This window comes from Rhinoderma darwinii, chromosome 4 (assembly GCF_050947455.1).
Source record: "Rhinoderma darwinii isolate aRhiDar2 chromosome 4, aRhiDar2.hap1, whole genome shotgun sequence".
NCBI lineage: Eukaryota > Metazoa > Chordata > Amphibia > Anura > Rhinodermatidae > Rhinoderma > Rhinoderma darwinii.
In genome coordinates this window covers 337,675,765-337,693,925 of record NC_134690.1, presented here as the reverse complement: position 1 = coordinate 337,693,925, position 18,161 = coordinate 337,675,765, and the positions used below count along the sequence as shown (strand labels likewise).

Genomic DNA, 18,161 nt, shown 5'->3' with positions numbered 1-18,161 from the left:
TCCCACCTCTGGGACCTGCACCTATCTCTAGAACGGGGCCCCCTAAACTCCGTTCTACTGCTCTGTGTTGTGGCTGAAGTGTGTGATTTCCGAACATGTACTACGGAAACAGCGTGTAGTGAATGGCAGTTATGGAAGCAGCGTAGCATGAGAGCTATGCTGTTTCTGTAACTACCATTCAGTTCTATGGGACTTACGGAAACAGCGTAGCTCAACGAGCTATACTGTTTCTGTAGTTCATGGTCGGAAATCACACTCTTCAGCCACAACACAGAGCAGTAGAATGGGGTTTAGGGGGCCCCATTCTAGAGATAGGTGCGGGTCCCAGAGGTGGGACCCACATCTATCTGACATTTATGACATATCCTGTGGATATATTCAGGAAAACAGCGGCACAGCCATAAAAAATTCTTCACTGTGAAAGGACAACTCCCCAAACATGCAAGCAGCAAAGAATCCCAGGTCCAAGGGAGACAATAAATATGCAATCGAAGAAAGGGACTGCAGCACTCCAGATAATCCAAAGAAGTGTATTTGGTTTATTCACCAAGCATAAAAATACTTGCAACGTTTCAACCCATGAATGGGTCTTTATCAAACATTGAACTTCTTTGGATTATCTTGAGTGCTGCAGTTCCTTTCTTCGATTGCATATCCTGTGAATATGTCATAAATGTTTCTGATGGGAAACCCCCTTTAAGCATGATTGCCACATTTAGTAAATACCCTGATCGTAAGATGATTCTGAGGAGCACTGGGATCCCATTGCAGTCAACCTTTATTTTTATTTTTTTCCTGACACATAAGATTCTTTTGGAAAATGTTACTTATCTTAAATACATTTAGACTATAAAAATACTCAGTCTCTGTTCTAAATACAGTATAGTTCACTGTATAAAGGCTTTCATTAAGATAGCCAGGACACAAATCCCAATCAAGTTCCAATATCAATGTCTAAAAAGGGGTTGTATCCTAATTTTCAGCTATGAATGCCAACAAGGTAATATAGATTCCTTTTATATGTAGATTACAATGTTGTGCTTAGTTAAATATACCGCATCTGTCTATTACTACATTAAAATAAATACAGCTGTTAAGACTTGGAGCCCTCGTAGAGATCGATTTAAGTGCAGTACACTTATTATTTGCTTTCACATTTCCTATAAATTGTCCTTTTTATTTCCACTTAGCAAGCCCTGTATAGCTTTATAAATGTAAGAACTTTGTTTACAAGGTGGATGAGGTTTGCTTATAGTCTCTCAACATAACTGAAGCATATGTCACACTTGGGGGTGTGCAGAGTACTGACTCTGACACAGGTGAACTAGGCACAGAACTGCCTGAAGCTACGGAATCCCGGAAAGGGGATGGAGGAGTCAAAGCAGGTGAGTCCTCCAGGACCAATTTGCTTGGAACAAGTTCTTCATCAGGTGTATCTGTGCTATCATACATATAATCCCGAATAAGGTTCCGTTTTTCATTTTCTACCTCCTCGGTGGAAGAGTCTATACCTTCACTGAAAGCCGCCATCTGAAGTGGAAGCACTTGCTGAGTAGGAAAAATTGAATCAACTCCATTTTCTGGGCCAGGTATTGGAATAACAGAGTTAAAGTCTGGAATGCCGGTAGAGAATTTGTTGATCACCCCATGCAGCTGGTCTAAAATAGTCTTTTGCAGTGGTAGGCTTTTAGAGACTTGCTCTGACAGATATACTGATCCCTCCTCAAATTCTTGAGAAGGTGGAGGAGTTGCATTCAATCGCCTATGTATCACCATGGATGGACTGCTTGGTAGGTTGAACCTTGCTGGCTCATTTTCTTCTTCCTCTTCCACATTGTATAAAGCATTAGTGCTAATATCTGAAAATGTGAGGCTCTTGCTCTGAACTTGGTAGCCTTTGGTTATAGGCTTTATCACAGCTGTCTGGTTTGATGATCCTGTTTCCTTGGTCTTCACGTGCACTGATGATAGTCTTTGCCACATGTGTTGCCCCTTCTGTACTTGTCTTCCACCTGGTTCAGACCATGACACAGACTTTCCATTAGAACTATGAATAAAATAAAGATGGATGCATTTGAATAAACAGCATGCAAAAAATCACATCAAAAATTAAAAATAAAAAGCAAGAAAATATGTGAATGAATGATTAATTTATTGGATATATTTTTTCAAGCTAAGTGTAACATATATTATATATGATATATATAAAATAAAATAAGCATTGTAATGTCTTAGTGTATTAACATGTTTTTGTAATTAGATAATACTTTATTTTTTTTATTTTTTATTATCCATATACCTAGTTTGTTTAATATTATACATTTACTGACTGTAGGATTTGAAATGGAAATTGACTAAATTGGAAATTAATACTGACACTCAGCTTCCAAAATTGGATATTAAAAAGTAAAAACATCCTTCTGTGGATGTTCTGAGCAATTGGAAAAAAATTCATTTAATGAATCATATTGTTTGCTTATTATATTTTAATGTCTGTTTAACTGGATGATCAAAATCTTAAATAATATTTAGAACCACATTAGGGATAATAATAATTTTGATATTCAGTTTAGGTTGACAAATTATAGTTAAAATGATGTGAATATTTGTGTTTTTTCTTATCTTTAATGTATATGACATTTAAAATATGAAATAATATAAGCTTTATATCTCCTGATGTCTAAAATTATATTTATGTAATTTAAACCTGGCTTGAATTTTTATAGAACAAAAAGTGAATTTGTATTTAATTTAGGTCAATTAACATATCATAATTAGTCTATGTGATTTCGCATTTAGTTATATTATTGGTTTTATGTAGCAAACTGATGATTTACATGCAAAAAAAAATTTCAGCAGAATCTGATGGATGCAGAATTGATTAGAAGAAATAAAATAACATAATCTTTGCCTGTTAAAGCATTACAATGAATGAAATTCATAGGTTGCATTCCATGCTCAAATCAGTTTGGCCATAGCAAATATCAAATCATGCGATTAATATAGATACATTTAAGAATATATGCAGTTTATAGAAACGTACACAATGTCAGTACGCGTGAAGCATGCGAGTTGATAAATTATGGACCAACATACATGGTTGCACATAATTCCAAATACATATGGGACAAGACTGCAACATCACATTAAACATCATCCATTTATGCAGTATATGACATAAATTTTACATGAGCTTAAAGTCAATATCTATAAAAGGGTTTTCCAGGAATTTCTTCAGGAATCTGAGAAATTACATGCCGATTTTTTCCCCGCAAACGGCTAAAAGCCGCCCGGGAAAAAAACACCTCCGCCTCCCTTTGAAATCAATGGGGGAGGATTTCAGCCAATTTTTGGCGCGGATTCTAACTCAGTTGCCGCGTCAAAATCAGCAAAAAACGGTGTGAACAGGGTCTAAATTGGGATTGGTGAGGGTCCAACCCCATGTCACCACCGATCAGCAGAACATATGGACCCCTTTACTGTTGTACCAGAAACAGTGGCACTACCATTCATGCTCCTGTGCCTGGTACCGCAGCTCAGACCCATTTTAAGTGAGTAGGTCTAGACTTGATAGGAGCTGCAGTATCAGGCTCAGGCATATATGGAAGCCCCACAGTGTCTGGCACAACAGTGAACATTCTAGTGATTGGTGGGGTCCCTGGTATCAGATCTACACCGATTACACCTAAGGATAGGCCAACAAAGTAAATTCCTGGAAAACCCCTTTAACCGCATTCAGTATAAATCACTGCTGCAAATGAACAGTTAATAAGTGTAGTCAAACAATCAACACAGGAAAATACTCGATATTAAGGAAAATTATATTAGATCATTAGACTTTTTGCCGAATTAAAGACCCTCATATTTCAAGCTACAGTATTTTATGATGTTAAACACAATTACAATATAAAACTTTTCAGTCTCTAAAATATCACAAAATGTAATTTTATATGCATCATCCTCAACCTCATGCTGTAATCTTATACTGTTTGATATTATGACTAAGTACAGAATTTTTGGCAGTGAATATAACAAGTCCTTCTGCAGTACCAGTATATGACTATATCAGCCAGTGTCATTGTGAAGTGATTAGTACATTGTGCAACTGATTTTTACGTCTCACAGGGACTGTTAGTTTTTAGTCTGAAATAAATAATCATGCAGGGATTCAACTGTCCCGACATTAATTGGGACATAGAGGCCGCTGGATGAGCTAAAAGCTGGACGTTTTTATACACAATTCTAGACCATTATTTCACTCAGTTGGTTAATAAACCAACCAGAGGGGATAATCTGCTGGATCTGGTCTTATCTAATAGACCAGACACAATATCAGATGTGGAGGTCCAGGAGCACTTGGGCAATAGTGACCACAATATGGTAAGTTTTAATATAATATTTAATAAAACGATACGAAGGGGAGCAACAAAAACCTGGAATTTTAGGAAAGCAAAATTTAATCGACTGAGGGAACACTTAGTCTTGTTGACTGGGATCATGTAATGGTAAATAGGAAGACTGAAGATAAATGGGGTGTTGTTAAAGATATTTTTCTTGAATCGTGTAGTAAGTTTATACCCACTGGTAACAAAATGTCTAGGAATAAAAGGAGACCAATAACTAATTATTAAACCATAACCTGAAAGTAAGTGAATAGGCAAGGCACCAGGGCAGTCCACTAAAAATGCCTGTTAGGGCATACGTGGTTATGCACTTTTTGATGCATATGCACTTTATATGTATTGGCTTAGAATATACATATATTCCAATAAATTATAGTTAAAAATAAGATTCCGTACATCCTTCTTTGTACATTATAGGGGTTTTGTTTTTTTTTGTTTTTTTTACCACAGATGCATACAGATATCAAGAGACAAATGTTTCATAGAAGATCTTTGCATTTAATTTGTTATAACATGAACTCATGTGATTATAAGCCTATGTTCAAACAGGGTGTATACGACAGCATACAACACATCCGTCCTGGAACCCGCAGGGAATTCTGGACGAAAAACCATACCCAATTGTGGTGCAGATTTTTGAGCGGAATCTCCGCTGCGGAAACACTGATGGAAAAAAATTTAATACTTACCCCATTCGCTGTTGTTATAGCAACACGCCACTCTGTTATCCATGCAGCCCTGCCTCCTGGGATGATTCTGCAGCCCATGTGACCGCTGCAGCCTGTGATTGGCTGAAGCAGTCACATGGGATAAAACATCATCCCCGGAGGCTGGCCTGGACAGAGAACAGAAGAATGCCTCTCTTTGACAATTCCCTGGGGATAATTATTAACCTTTTTATTATTTTAAACAAAAAGAGGTTGGTTTTTTTCTGATTTGCGATTTTTGCAGTGGATTGGCAGCTTTTCTGCTGGAAAAATCGCAGGTTTTATTCAATGGGCAAAACATGCAACAAAAGAGCAGCGAATCCGCAGCATAAATTGACATGGTGCGTAATAGAAAAACGAACCGCAGGTCAATTTATGAACGGCTTCTCGTTGGATTTTTTCCGCGGTGTGTAAATGAGATTTGTTCAAGTCTCATCTACACTGCTGCTACTGTAATAGGCTGCAGTTACAAGATGTTGCTTACCATTATTATTATCATTATTATTTTTTTATAATGTTTCGGAGAGGCAGAGCACCTTAAATTTGCCCCTGACCACTGTGTTATTGCATAAATTCTGTACAGCCCCCTCTGTCTCTATTGTTATCTGTAGCCACCTGGGATGTACTGTACTTCGTTTTCCAGGTCAGTTCAATGGGGCAACAAAGAAGCTAAATATGGATAACAACTGTTACAGAGGAAGCAGGAGGATCAGTGCAGTGTTCTTTACATCAGTATTGGAGCACTGATGTCGATAATGTACAGGGAAATATAAAATAAAATTTAACCAAAAGTAGAACTCCAGTCCAATCAATATTAAATAGAAATTTAGAATTCAAAAATGGATGTTTAGAATATGGGACACTTATTGACATAGCTGAAAATATGTGCACTTAAAGGGGTTTTCCTAACTAAAACATTCATGGGTTATTAATGAGGGTCCCACTTCTGGGACTCCCACTTCTCACTAGAACAGTCATGGAGTGGATGAGAAGAGGGAATCAAAGGCTGCTCTATTATAGTCTATTGGAGTTACAAAACAGTTGAGCGCTATTTCAGACATACAGTATATTTGCTTACAACACCTTATTAATGTTATTTTTCTTAACAACTGGCACCATTAATGTGTGTTGATAAAGATAATAAAAGGGTAAGTTTTGGGTAGTAGGGTAAAAGTATGGAGGGGGCACAATTGGTGAGTGCAGTGGTATTTCAGTTAATTCATAAAAAACAGCCTTCCATTTATTATTAAGTTCATGATTTCAGGTTACACTTTCCACTTGATGGAAGAATGCTTCTGTTCAAGCATTAAATGCCATCATACAGTAGAATATTACCATTTTGGCACTTAGAGGCTTAGGTATGTTATATTTAGGATGCCTACTGAGACGACATCAAACTACTTTATAGAAATTATTTAAACAATAGACAATGCCGTACTTACAAGAGAGGGACCTCTACAGCAATAATCAAAATGGGCTTCCATTGACACCCAAGCCAGAAGGTCCCGCTGTTTGTTCACAGGCTTTCCTTTGACCTTTGGGACATTTTCTAGAGTGTGGGGACCTTCACAGGTTCTAGCCAGCAACTAGGGATCAGCCCCCTTTCCCCAAAGACCCTATAGCAGTCACATGGTCTGCCTTTATGGGCTGTACGATCTCGGCATTAGATATATTCCTGGAAAATTATGATAAATCTATATAAATAGAACATGCTCCATTACTAATATTTCTTTGATTTGTAATAAGAAAATGTTTTGCCTGTGTTGGCATAAAAGAGTAATATGGATTTGTAAAATTTATATTTTATTACAGGTCACATAAGGTAGGAAATACTTACTAGAAACTGAAACGGAAGTTAGATGGCGTTGTTTAAATAATGCTATGAAATTGCAATCCACTTCCCAAGCTGCAATTTATTCCTTTCAACTGATTGAGATCTTTTCAGAATTACAGTGGCAATGCAGCTGGGGCACTATTCAAAATCTGTTTCCAACTTCAACACCATAATTTCTCATTACTATAAAAAAGGATATCTGTTCAGCTGGACTGGATTGTGTAATAAAGTCTGACTCGCATTTTTCATGTGGCTACTTAAATTTTACAATGTCTAGTGCAGCTTAGAAGAAGGAATATCGATGACAATACGTTTTTGGTGCATCCATGTTACAAAAAATGTATGTATACAATATACACAGATAGTATAGTATCTTATTTTTTCTTTCTTGTTCCAATTTATGTTTTTTGATCATTTGCCTTTATTAATCAGTTCAGGATCGGGCCATTTTGAGCCTTCAGGACCATCTACCGTTTAGCCCTTTTTAGCACGTGTTAGTTAAATGGCTATAACTTTTTTATTTGTTGGGCTAACTACGTTATTTTTCCAATGTTTTTTTCCGTAGACAATGCAGGTTTCTTTTTTTATCATTTTTATACACATCCTTTTTGCTATTTTAGAGTTTTTATTCTTAAAGTTTGAAAATAATAGTAAAAAAATAAGCTTTTCAGCAATTTTTTTTTGGGTAATAACATAGTTTTACCGTAAAATAGACCTTTTATTTGTGATCATCATTGTCTACCATAAATTTTAATATATTGCATGTCTATATTAGGGTAATTGGCTCAATGCTAGCATTACGAAAATTATTGGCGGGAGGGGAACATTTTTTTGGGGTGAGTATTTTATGTGTATTTAATTTACATTTTTTTTGCACTTTACTTTACTTTTATTTTTTTATTACTATGGTCTGTCCCTCAAAAGTCAAAAAAGACCTTTGGGGAACTTTATATATTTTTTTTCTTTCTTTTACACCATGCTTTTCCCCTGTAACTGGAGCTGCACAGCAGACCCAGTTACAGGGGAAATCAGCCCTCTCATAGTGACGATTGTCACTGATAGGGCTGTGCTGGGTCTAGTAAGACCCAGCAGCAGTCTGTCAGTAACGGCACCCGGCGATCATGTGACCAGTCACATGAACACCGGGACCAAAAGAGACAGCGGCGCGGCCGCTGCCTCTATTCATATACACAGCGTTCATTGAACGCTGTGTACAAGTGATCAGAGAAGACAGAAGCAGCGAAAGCGGCAGTCACTGACAGCTGGAGACCTGGCATTCAGCTGCCCGATCGCTCGGTCAGCAAGTTAAAACCCAAGCCGTAAAAAGTCTATGGCTCGGGTTTTAAGGACCCTGACCGCTGGCCGTAAAAACACAGCCAGCGGTCGGGAACCAGTTAAGACAAATGTGCTTTATACATACAGTTTAAAAGCCGAAATACTAATCTCACCCAAAAAACATGCAAAAACCATTCTTTTTACTAAAATTGGCTACATGTGATCGGATTAATTTTTTTTTAAAATAAGGACTTTAAGAAAAAAACAACACAATGTCAGCCTCTTTGTGCACCCTCTGCATTGATGTCTTAGCACAGATCGATGCAGGATCAGAAAGCTACATGAAGCATCCTAGAATAGGTTTCTTACATGTAGATTCCTTTCATCAGTGGGTGATTACTGGGAAGGTAGAAAGGCACTGTTTTTATGACTAGGAAAAGGGAATCCTTGTTAGTAGAGGAAGGATTAGTATCTAAAACTTAGCTTTTAATAAAACCCATATAAAATGGAATATCAATATAGTATTGTTTATACTGTTGTATTATTGAACATACACATCAATATCTATTCACAGTGATGAATACAGAGTTATAGTTCCTTGAATGTACAGCAGGGTAGGCTTGGGTCATATGAGCTTGCACAATGGCATTCTGTCTGTCCCTTAAGCCTCACTCTCAACCCTCACTGTTGACAACACACCGGTGGAATGGTAGGAAGCTCTGTAAGCAAACCAGATGAGGTTTAGTCTGGGGTCTGGTCTGAGGTCGGGTCTAAGCTCTGGATTCTGGTGTGACGTTTGGTTTGGGGTATAGTCTGAGATCTGGTCTGAGTTCTGGTCTGGGGTCTGGTCTAGAGTCTGGTCTGCAATTTTGTATGCGGCCTGATCTGGGCTCCAGTGTCTGGAGTCTGAATATATACAGGGGCCTGGTCTCGGGCCTTATTAAATTTTGGCGTCTGAACTGGGGTCTGAATTAATTTAAGGATCTTGTATATAGTATGATTTAATTTGGGGGGGGGGGGGTCTGGTCATGGTTTGCATTAATTAAGTGATCTGGTGTCTGGATTTATTTGAGCTGCTGCACAGGTTGGGGATGGCTGCACAAGCGAAGGGCCAAAAATGTCTGGGCAGGAAACTCTGCAGTCATCAACCACTGCCATCAGCGAAGACGTCACCTGTGAGTCACTGGATTTATAGAGGAGCTGTCACCAACATGTCTGTTATAGTATATCCTTGTATTCCCCATGAGAACAATTCTGGAGCATCTTTACTTTGAACTTTGAACTGTGTTGTTGACGTTCCTTTATTTTTCCTCATGGAAATGTATGAATAAGGCCTGATTTTTAACTATAGAGCTACAGCTGCAGTACAAAGCAATTGTAATGATGGGGGTGGGGAGACAGACAAGTGAGCCCTAATCTACCCACCACTCAGTTCCTGCCTACTTGCAACGACCCGCCCTAGGCGACGGGGTACAACTGGGCGACGGTCCCTACGCTCAATAAGTGCACGACAGACAAACAGACAAGGGTACACAGAGCTAGGGGGAGAAAGGGGCAGTTGCCCACGGCTACACCGTGAGCAACAAGAGAAGTGAACAAGCCGAGTCAAACCAGGAGAGTACGAAGTGCCAAACGCAGAGCAGAAGATTAGTAAACAAGCCGAGTCAAACCAGGAGTGTACGAGGTACCAAACGCAGAGCAGGAGAGTAGTCAGCAAGCCGGGGTCAATATGAAGCAAGGACAATGGTACAAGAAGCTGCAGCAGGGCCAGGAAACCAGACGAGAAGAATCACAAGCAAAGGAGGAACAGGAAAGGCAGGTATAAATAGACAGAGGGCGGGAGCTAGCTCCATCTGGCCAGGCTGTGATAGGTTCTCCCACTTCTAAGCCTGCCACCCGGAGTGGTGGAAGATGGAGTCAGTCTCACAGACATAGAAGCAGGTGCAGACTGATTATCTATGGGCGTTAACCCCGAAGCTGTGCCTGGCATATCCTTTACAGTACCCCCCCTTTTATGAGGGGCCACCGGACCCTTTCTAAGTGGACCTGGTTTACTGGGGAAACGAAGGTGAAACCTCCTGACCAATATCCCAGCGTGAACATCCTGAGCGGGTACCCAAGTCCTCTCCTCAGGCCCGTATCCTCTCCAATGGACCAGGTACTGGAGGGAGCCTTGGACCATCCTGCTGTCCACAATCTTGGCCACCTCGAATTCTGCCCCCTCAGGGGTGAGAACAGGGACCGGAGGTTTCCTCGAGGGAGCCAAGGACGGGGAGCAGCGTTTAAGGAGGGAGGCATGGAACACGTCGTGTACTCGAAAAGATGGGGGCAACTCCAGTCGGAAGGAGACAGGATTGAGGACTTCAATGACCTTGTACGGCCCTATAAACCGGGGAGCAAACTTCTTGGACGGGACCTTAAAGGCATGGTGTCGCCCCAAAAACATGTTTTTTTTTTTAAAATTTAAACATTTAGTGTGTGGGTGATAAAACATTGTTCAAATTTTTTTTATTTTTTTCGCGAGTCAGGAAATATTATAAATTTTTTCAAATTTATAATACTACCCATTTTTGGTCACTAGATGGAGCTGTTTGGAGCTAGTTCCCAAAATTGCAGCATTGCAACATTGGGTTAAAAGCTATCGCTCTAGTGAGCGCTCAGCATCCCCCCCTCCTTTATCCTGGCTAGTGCCGGGATAAACGAGGGGTTTGAAAGGTTTAACCTGCTACACTGTGCGTCGCCATTTTTTGAGGTAACCCACAGTGTAGTAGGTTTACATGCAGTAGTAAACACACACAAACACTAACATACATTGAAATCGCTTACCTGCTCCTGCCGCCGCGGCCCGTCCGCTCCCTTTGCTGCCGCTGTTCCATGTGCACTTGTCCGGAAGCCGCGACCGGAAGTAGTAATATTACTGTCCGGCCGCGACTTCCGGTCCACAGGAAAATGGCGCCGGACGGCGCCAATTTCGAATAGGACTGTGTGGGAGCGGCGCATGCGCAGTTCCCACACAGACGCCGTACACGGCAGTCAATGGGACGGGAGCCGTTCGCAGTCCCTATGGGACTGTGGCTGCCGTATTCCATGTCTGTGTGTGTCGTTAATCGACACACACAGAAATGGAACAAAAAATGGCAGCCCCCATAGGGAAAAAAAAGTGTGAAAAAAAGAAACAGTAAAACACAAACACACAAATGAAAATAAACGTTTATATTAAGGCACTAACATCTTTAACATATTAATAAAATATTTGTGATGACACTGTTCCTTTAAGGCGCAAATTTTTAGACGATAGCGACACCAGATCCCCGACCATAAACAAGGGGTTAGCAGAACGTTTTCTATCTGCCTGAGTTTTTTGTATGCTCTGGGACGCCTCTAGGTTCTTCTGAACCTGAGCCCAGACTGTGCACAGTTCTCGATGAACGACCTCTACTTCGGGATTGTTGGAACTACCAGGTGAAACGGAAGAGAACCGTGGATTAAACCCAAAATTACAGAAAAAGGGGGAGACCCCTGACGAGTAACTGACCCGGTTATTAAGGGAAAATTCGGCGAGGGGAATGAATGAGACCCAATCATATTGACAGTCAGAGATAAAACACCTTAAATATTGTTCTAGAGACTGATTAGTCCTCTCAGTTTGGCCATTAGTTTCAGGATGGAAGGCAGAGGAGAAGGACAGATCAATGTCCAACTTTTTACAGAAGGCTCTCCAAAACAATGAAACAAATTGTACCCCTCTATCAGAAACAATATTGACAGGGACCCCATGGAGACGCAGGATGTGTTTGACAAACAAGGTAGCTAACGTCTTAGCATTGGGTAGTTTTTTGAGGGGCACAAAGTGGCACATCTTACTGAAGCGGTCTACTACAACCCACACCACCGACTTGCCTTGAGATGGAGGCAAATCGGTGATAAAATCCATGGAGATATGGGTCCAAGGTCTCTGGGGAATGGGCAAAGAACATAGTAAGCCCGCTGGTCGGGACCTGGGAGTCTTGGACCTAGCACAAACTTCACAAGCGGCGACGTAGGCCTTAACGTCTTTAGGCAACCCAGGCCACCAATAGTTTCTGGCAATGAGGTGCTTGGTACCCAGGATGCCTGGATGGCCAGATAGTGCAGAGTCATGATTTTCCCTAAGTACCCTTAGCCGGAATTGCAGGGGAACAAACAGCTTGTTCTCAGGAAGGCTCACGGGAGCTGAACCTTGATCAGCCGCAATTTCAGAGACTAAATCAGAATCAATAGCGGAAATGGTTATACCTGGAGGCAAAATACAAGCAGGATCTTCCTCCGAAGGAGGGCTGGCCATGAAGCTACGTGACAGTGCATCAGCCTTAACATTTTTAGACCCAGCCCTATAGGTAACCACAAAGTTGAATCTGGTAAAAAATAACGCCCAACGAGCTTGTCTCGGGTTTAGCCTCCGGGCAGATTCTAGGAAAACCAGATTCTTGTGGTCGGTAAGGACCGTTACCTGGTGCCTAGCCCCCTCCAGGAAGTGGCGCCACTCTTCAAATGCCCATTTAATGACTAAAAGTTCGCGGTTGCCAATATCATAGTTACTCTCAGTGGGTGAAAACTTCCTGGAGAAGTAGGCACAGGGACGGAGATGGGTGAGGGACCTGGTACCCTGGGACAAGACAGCCCCCACTCCCACCTCGGACGCGTCAACCTCCACGATAAATGGCTCCATTTGGTTGGGCTGAAACAGCACCGGGGCCGAGATAAAGCACTTCTTAAGGACCTCAAAAGCCTGGACAGCCTCAGGAGGCCAGTGGAGGAGATCAGCACCTTTGCGAGTGAGATCCGTAAGAGGCTTAGCGATGACCGAGAAGCTAGCAATAAACCTCCTGTAATAATTAGCGAACACCAGGAAGCATTGTAACGCCTTTAGGTAGGCAGGTTGGACCCATTCCGCCACAGCCTGGACCTTGGCGGGGTCCATGCGGAGTTCATGAGGAGTGAGGATTTGGCCCAAAAATGGTATCTCCTGCACCCCAAACACACATTTTTCGGGCTTTGCAAACAGTTTGTTTTCTCGAAGGACCTGGAGCACCTTCCTGACATGCTCGATGTGGGAGGACCAGTCCTTGGAAAACACAAGTACTTCATCAAGGTACACTACAAGAAATAACCCCAGGTAGTCTCTTAAAATCTCATTTATGAAATTCTGGAAGACCGCGGGAGCATTACACAACCCAAAGGGCATGACGAGGTATTCGAAATGACCTTCGGGCTTGTTAAACGCAGTCTTCCACTCATCCCCCTCTTTGATGTGGATAAGGTTATACGCCCCCCGTAGATCAAACTTAGAGAACCATTGGGCCCCCTGAACCTGATTAAAGAGATCAGGAATCAGAGGAAAGGGATACTGGTTCCTTACAGTGACCTTATTCAAGCTTCGGTAGTCAATGCATGGCCTAAGACCACCATCCTTCTTCCCTACGAAGAAGAAGCCAGCCCCTACCGGAGAAGTAGAGGGGCGAATGTAACCCTTGGCCAGGCATTCCTGGATATACTCTCTCATGGCTTCACGTTCGGGACAAGAGAGATTAAATATCCTACCCTTAGGGAGCTTAGCTCCTGGTACCAAATTGATTGCGCAATCATATTCTCTATAAGGAGGTAACACTTCGGAGGCCTCCTTAGAGAAAACATCGGCGAAGTCCTGAACAAACTCAGGTAGCGAGTTCACCACCTCAGGGGGAGAAATAGAATTAACAGAAAAACATGACGTCAAGCATTCATTACCCCACTTGGTAAGGTCCCCAGAATTCCAGTCAAACGTGGAATTATGCAACTGCAACCAGGGAAGGCCTAAAACCAAATAGGACGATAAGCCCTGCATTAACAGTACAGAGCACTGCTCCAAATGCATGGAGCCAACAAGGAGTTCAAAAACAGGGGTATGCTGTGTAAAATAACCATTAGCAAGAGGAGTGGAGTCGATACCCACTACCGGGACAGGTTTAGGCAAATCAATCAAAGGCATAGCTAGAGACATAGCAAATTCCACAGACATGATATTAGCAGAAGACCCTGAATCCACGAATGCACTGCCGGTAGCAGACCTACCACCAAAAGAGACCTGAAAGGGAAGCAAGATTTTATTACGTTTCATATTTACGGGAAATACCTGTGCGCCCAAGTGACCTCCCCGATGATCACTTTGGCGCGGAAGTTCTCCGGCTGCATTCTTACGCTTAGGACAGTTGTTCACTTGATGCTTGTCAACCCCACAGTAGAAGCAGAGACCATTCTTCCTGTGGAAATCTCTACGTTGTTGGGGGGATACGGAGGCCCCGAGTTGCATAGGTACCTCCGAGTCTTCCGGGTAGGAACGAAGCAACGGAACCTCGGGAGGCATCATGGGGGAGTCAGAGGAGAAAACTTCAAGACGTTCAAGTCGTCGTTCCCTGAGACATCGGTCAAGTCGTACCGCTAAAGCCATAACCTGGTCTAGGGAGTCAGAAGAGGGATAACTAACTAGCAGATCTTTCAGGGCGTTCGACAGACCCAATCTAAACTGCCACCTTAAGGCAGGGTCATTCCACCGAGAAGCTACGCACCACTTCCTAAAGTCAGAGCAATACTCCTCAACAGGTCTCTTACCCTGACGTAAGGTCACCAGCTGACTCTCGGCAAAAGCAGTCTTGTCAGTCTCGTCATAGATGAGTCCGAGAGCAGAAAATAAAAGATCAACGGAGGAAAGTTCAGGGGCGTCAGGAGCCAAGGAGAAGGCCCATTCTTGGGGCCCTTCCTGGAGCCGGGACATAATTATACCCACCCGCTGGCTCTCAGAACCTGAGGAGTGGGGCTTTAAACGAAAATAGAGCCTACAACTCTCCCGAAAGGAGAGAAAAGTCTTCCGGTCCCCTGAGAACCGGTCGGGCAACTTGAGGTGGGGTTCAAGAGGTGAGGTGAGGGGGACTACCATGGTAGCATCAGGCTGGTTGACCCTCTGAGCCAGGGCCTGGACCTGTAGGGAGAGACCCTGCATTTGCTGAGCCAGGGTCTCAAGGGCGTCCATAGTGGTGTCAGGGACCAGGGTAGACTAGGTATGGGCTTGTGATTATGTTTTGACGGGGGTGAGGAGACAGACAAGTGAGCCCTAATCTACCCACCACTCAGTCCCTGCCTACTTGCAACGACCCACCCTAGGCGACGGAGTACAACTGGGCGACGGTCCCTACGGGGTTACAGTTAAAGATGCTCCAGAATAGTTATTTTGTGGGTAATACAAGTATTTACTAAAACAGGCATATCAGGAGAGGATATGGGTCATCCTTAATTGTTTTGTATTGTGCCTGTAACTGAACTTGATCAGTGCTGTATTCTCCTATATAATCTGCAGCAAGATAATACTCTGCAGAGCACCATTGTAGATCTGGTATCTGACCACTATATGGTCACTGTATGGTGGTAATATTGGTGCTTGTATAGTGGTAGTATACTGCTGTTCCTGACGGAATAAGTGCCGACTATCCTTGACTGTGTAATGCGGTATTTCTATGTTTCACTTTTATTTTCCTTGTTGTGCTAATGGTATCGTGTACATATCTAAAGGAGTGGCGAGAAACGTGATCAAATAAAATAACATTTGCTTCGCCCCTGTTTTTCCGCCCCCCCCCCCCCACAAGATTTCAATCCTGGATCCGCCCCTGATTGTAGATTTGATCGCTGTCATAAAGCTGTATTACTGAGTAATTTAGATGACATGTACTGTCCTGATTTTTGTCAGATGCCATGATATCATGGCTTTAATATGGTGAGTATGCATTTGGTATATATTTTGTGATTTAAATTTATACAAGGTCTTCATGATAACACTGAATGTGACAGAAATCAGAACATGAAATATTGTCATCAGAATCTCCCTGTAGTGCAGCCTTAGGCTTTGGGCCTTTGACTTCAAGCGATCATATCTCTAATTAAATTAATAAGCTATATTTTCCATTTTTAATGAACACTAAAGAACCTTCCTATAATTTTTTGTCAAGGTCTCCTGTAAATATCTTCGTCTCAGCACCCAGACCCCCACTGTTACAAATTTCTGATAAGTCTCTATAACATAACAAAAGTGTGCTGAAAGTGCAGATACTCTTTAACGGTGAAATGTACCTTGTCACAGAAAATAAACCAATTAAAGGTAAGGCTAGTCATCTCTCCCATATCATATAAATTCATACCGTACATCTGATTTGGGCCTTTGCAAGAACTTCTTTATAACTTTCTACATATAAACTTTTTTTATATAAAATTTCATTATATCAACTCTAATACTCATTTTCTAATACTAAAATCATAGAAAAGCAATATGTACTTACTTTGTATTCCCAGCACTTGGTTTCTTTCTTCGGAAGATGCTGAGGAAGGTGTTTGATCTGCATGGCGTTTTTCCATCCCCAACATGCATACGTACAACATCAGAGGTGGTGAAAGCACTCCGAACGTTTCTTTCAGGTTTGGCAATAATAATATACATCTTGGGAGTAAACATACAACTCAAAGCAACTGTAACACTAAGACTGACAGCAAAAGATGTGGTAATGATCTTGTAGTTGCTCCCAAAATATATTGGAACAAATGCCAACCAGATGATACAAGTAGTGTACATTGTAAATGCGATGTATTTAGCTTCATTGAAGTTTGCTGGAACATTGCGAGTCTTGAATGCATAGTAAGTGCAGCTCATTATTAGAAGCCCATTGTAGCCAAGAGGAGCCACCACACCTAAATTACTAGTGTTGCAGATCAAATAGACTTCTTTAATGCTTGGATAAGACAGGATCGGCATTGGGGGCTCCATGATAATCAAGGTGACTACCAAAGTAAGCTGCAGACTAATCAATACTGAAGCAATAATCACTTGAGCACAAGCGCTCATAAAACGTGGTTTACGTGTACAAATTTTCTTTTTGCTTCCTGCTAGTATTCGGGCAATACGATTTGTTTTGGTCACCAGGGCAGAGTAGCACATTGCTGAAGAGAGACCAACCAAGAGACGCTGTAAATAACAGGAAGTTGTAGTAGGCCTGGCTATAAGTGTGAAAGGACATATATAACCTAGGAAAATCCCAGCCAGGATAATGAAGCAGAGCTCTCGACTTGAAGACTTAACCACAGGTGTGTCTCTGTAGAGAATGAAGATCAAGGTGACAAACATAGTAATAAGAATGCCCACAAAGGAGAAGGCCACCGCAATGATGGATTCAATGTCCCTCCACTGTAGATATTTAATAACTATCGGCTCACAACCTGTTGAGAGAAATTTAGGGGTTAGTTGTGCTCCTTACTAGGACAATGTTTTACATTTTCTGCTTCATATTAATAGATTTACACTAGAATAGCAAAAATAAAAAATAAAAAATAAAATTCATGGGCCCGTCTGCAATATCTGAATGTGCAATGTCTACTAATCAACAAGATTTAGAAGCTTTTTTTTTATCTTTGAATTAAGGAAGTGGACCAAGCATGTGTGTGTGCACGTCACCAATATTTCTTGGCTCGGTGTAAATTTTCAAAGTATTAGTTCAATTAGACTGTAGGTCTTGGCAAGGCCGTACCTGCCATAATGGCAAACAATGTGGCTACTATTGGGCCGTTGGAGAGAGGGGGCCCAGTCCTAGTTGCTCCCATTCCCTTGCTACTGAGTGATGGGAACCTGTGCAGGAGTCCCTTTTCCAAAGGAACAGCATTGTAAGAATACAAGGTGCAGGCAATTGGCAGAAACATGCTATAAATGTCTAATCCCTGAGGCTTTGACCGCTGGGACACCCACCAATCCCAGGAATTGTAGTCCCATAACCCCTGTTTGCAAAGAAAAAATATCTTTCTCAGAGTAGGTAAAAGAAAAAACAGGTTTTTCCTAATTTGTAAGAGTCTTGTATGTAAGGGAACCCTTAACATGTTGCCATTTGTTGAATT

The 18,161-nt window shown here is 41.7% G+C and overlaps 1 protein-coding gene across 3 annotated transcripts in view; it reads right to left on the bottom strand.

Moving 5' to 3' along the window:
• Positions 1–292: 292 nt before the first annotated feature.
• GRM1 (glutamate metabotropic receptor 1) overlaps positions 293–18,161 on the bottom strand; it is a 314,004-nt gene continuing 296,135 nt past the window's right edge. For 2 of the 3 annotated variants that reach the window (XM_075862858.1, XM_075862857.1), the window contains exons 8-9: positions 16,562–17,492; positions 293–2,047 (exon numbers count right to left, since the gene is read on the bottom strand). In XM_075862858.1, coding sequence (XP_075718973.1) covers positions 1,228–2,047; positions 16,562–17,492 — 1,751 coding nt within the window. In that variant the 3' untranslated portion in view covers positions 293–1,227. The remainder of the gene's footprint in view (positions 2,048–16,561; positions 17,493–18,161) is intronic. The other variant, XM_075862859.1, reaches the window with a different exon arrangement.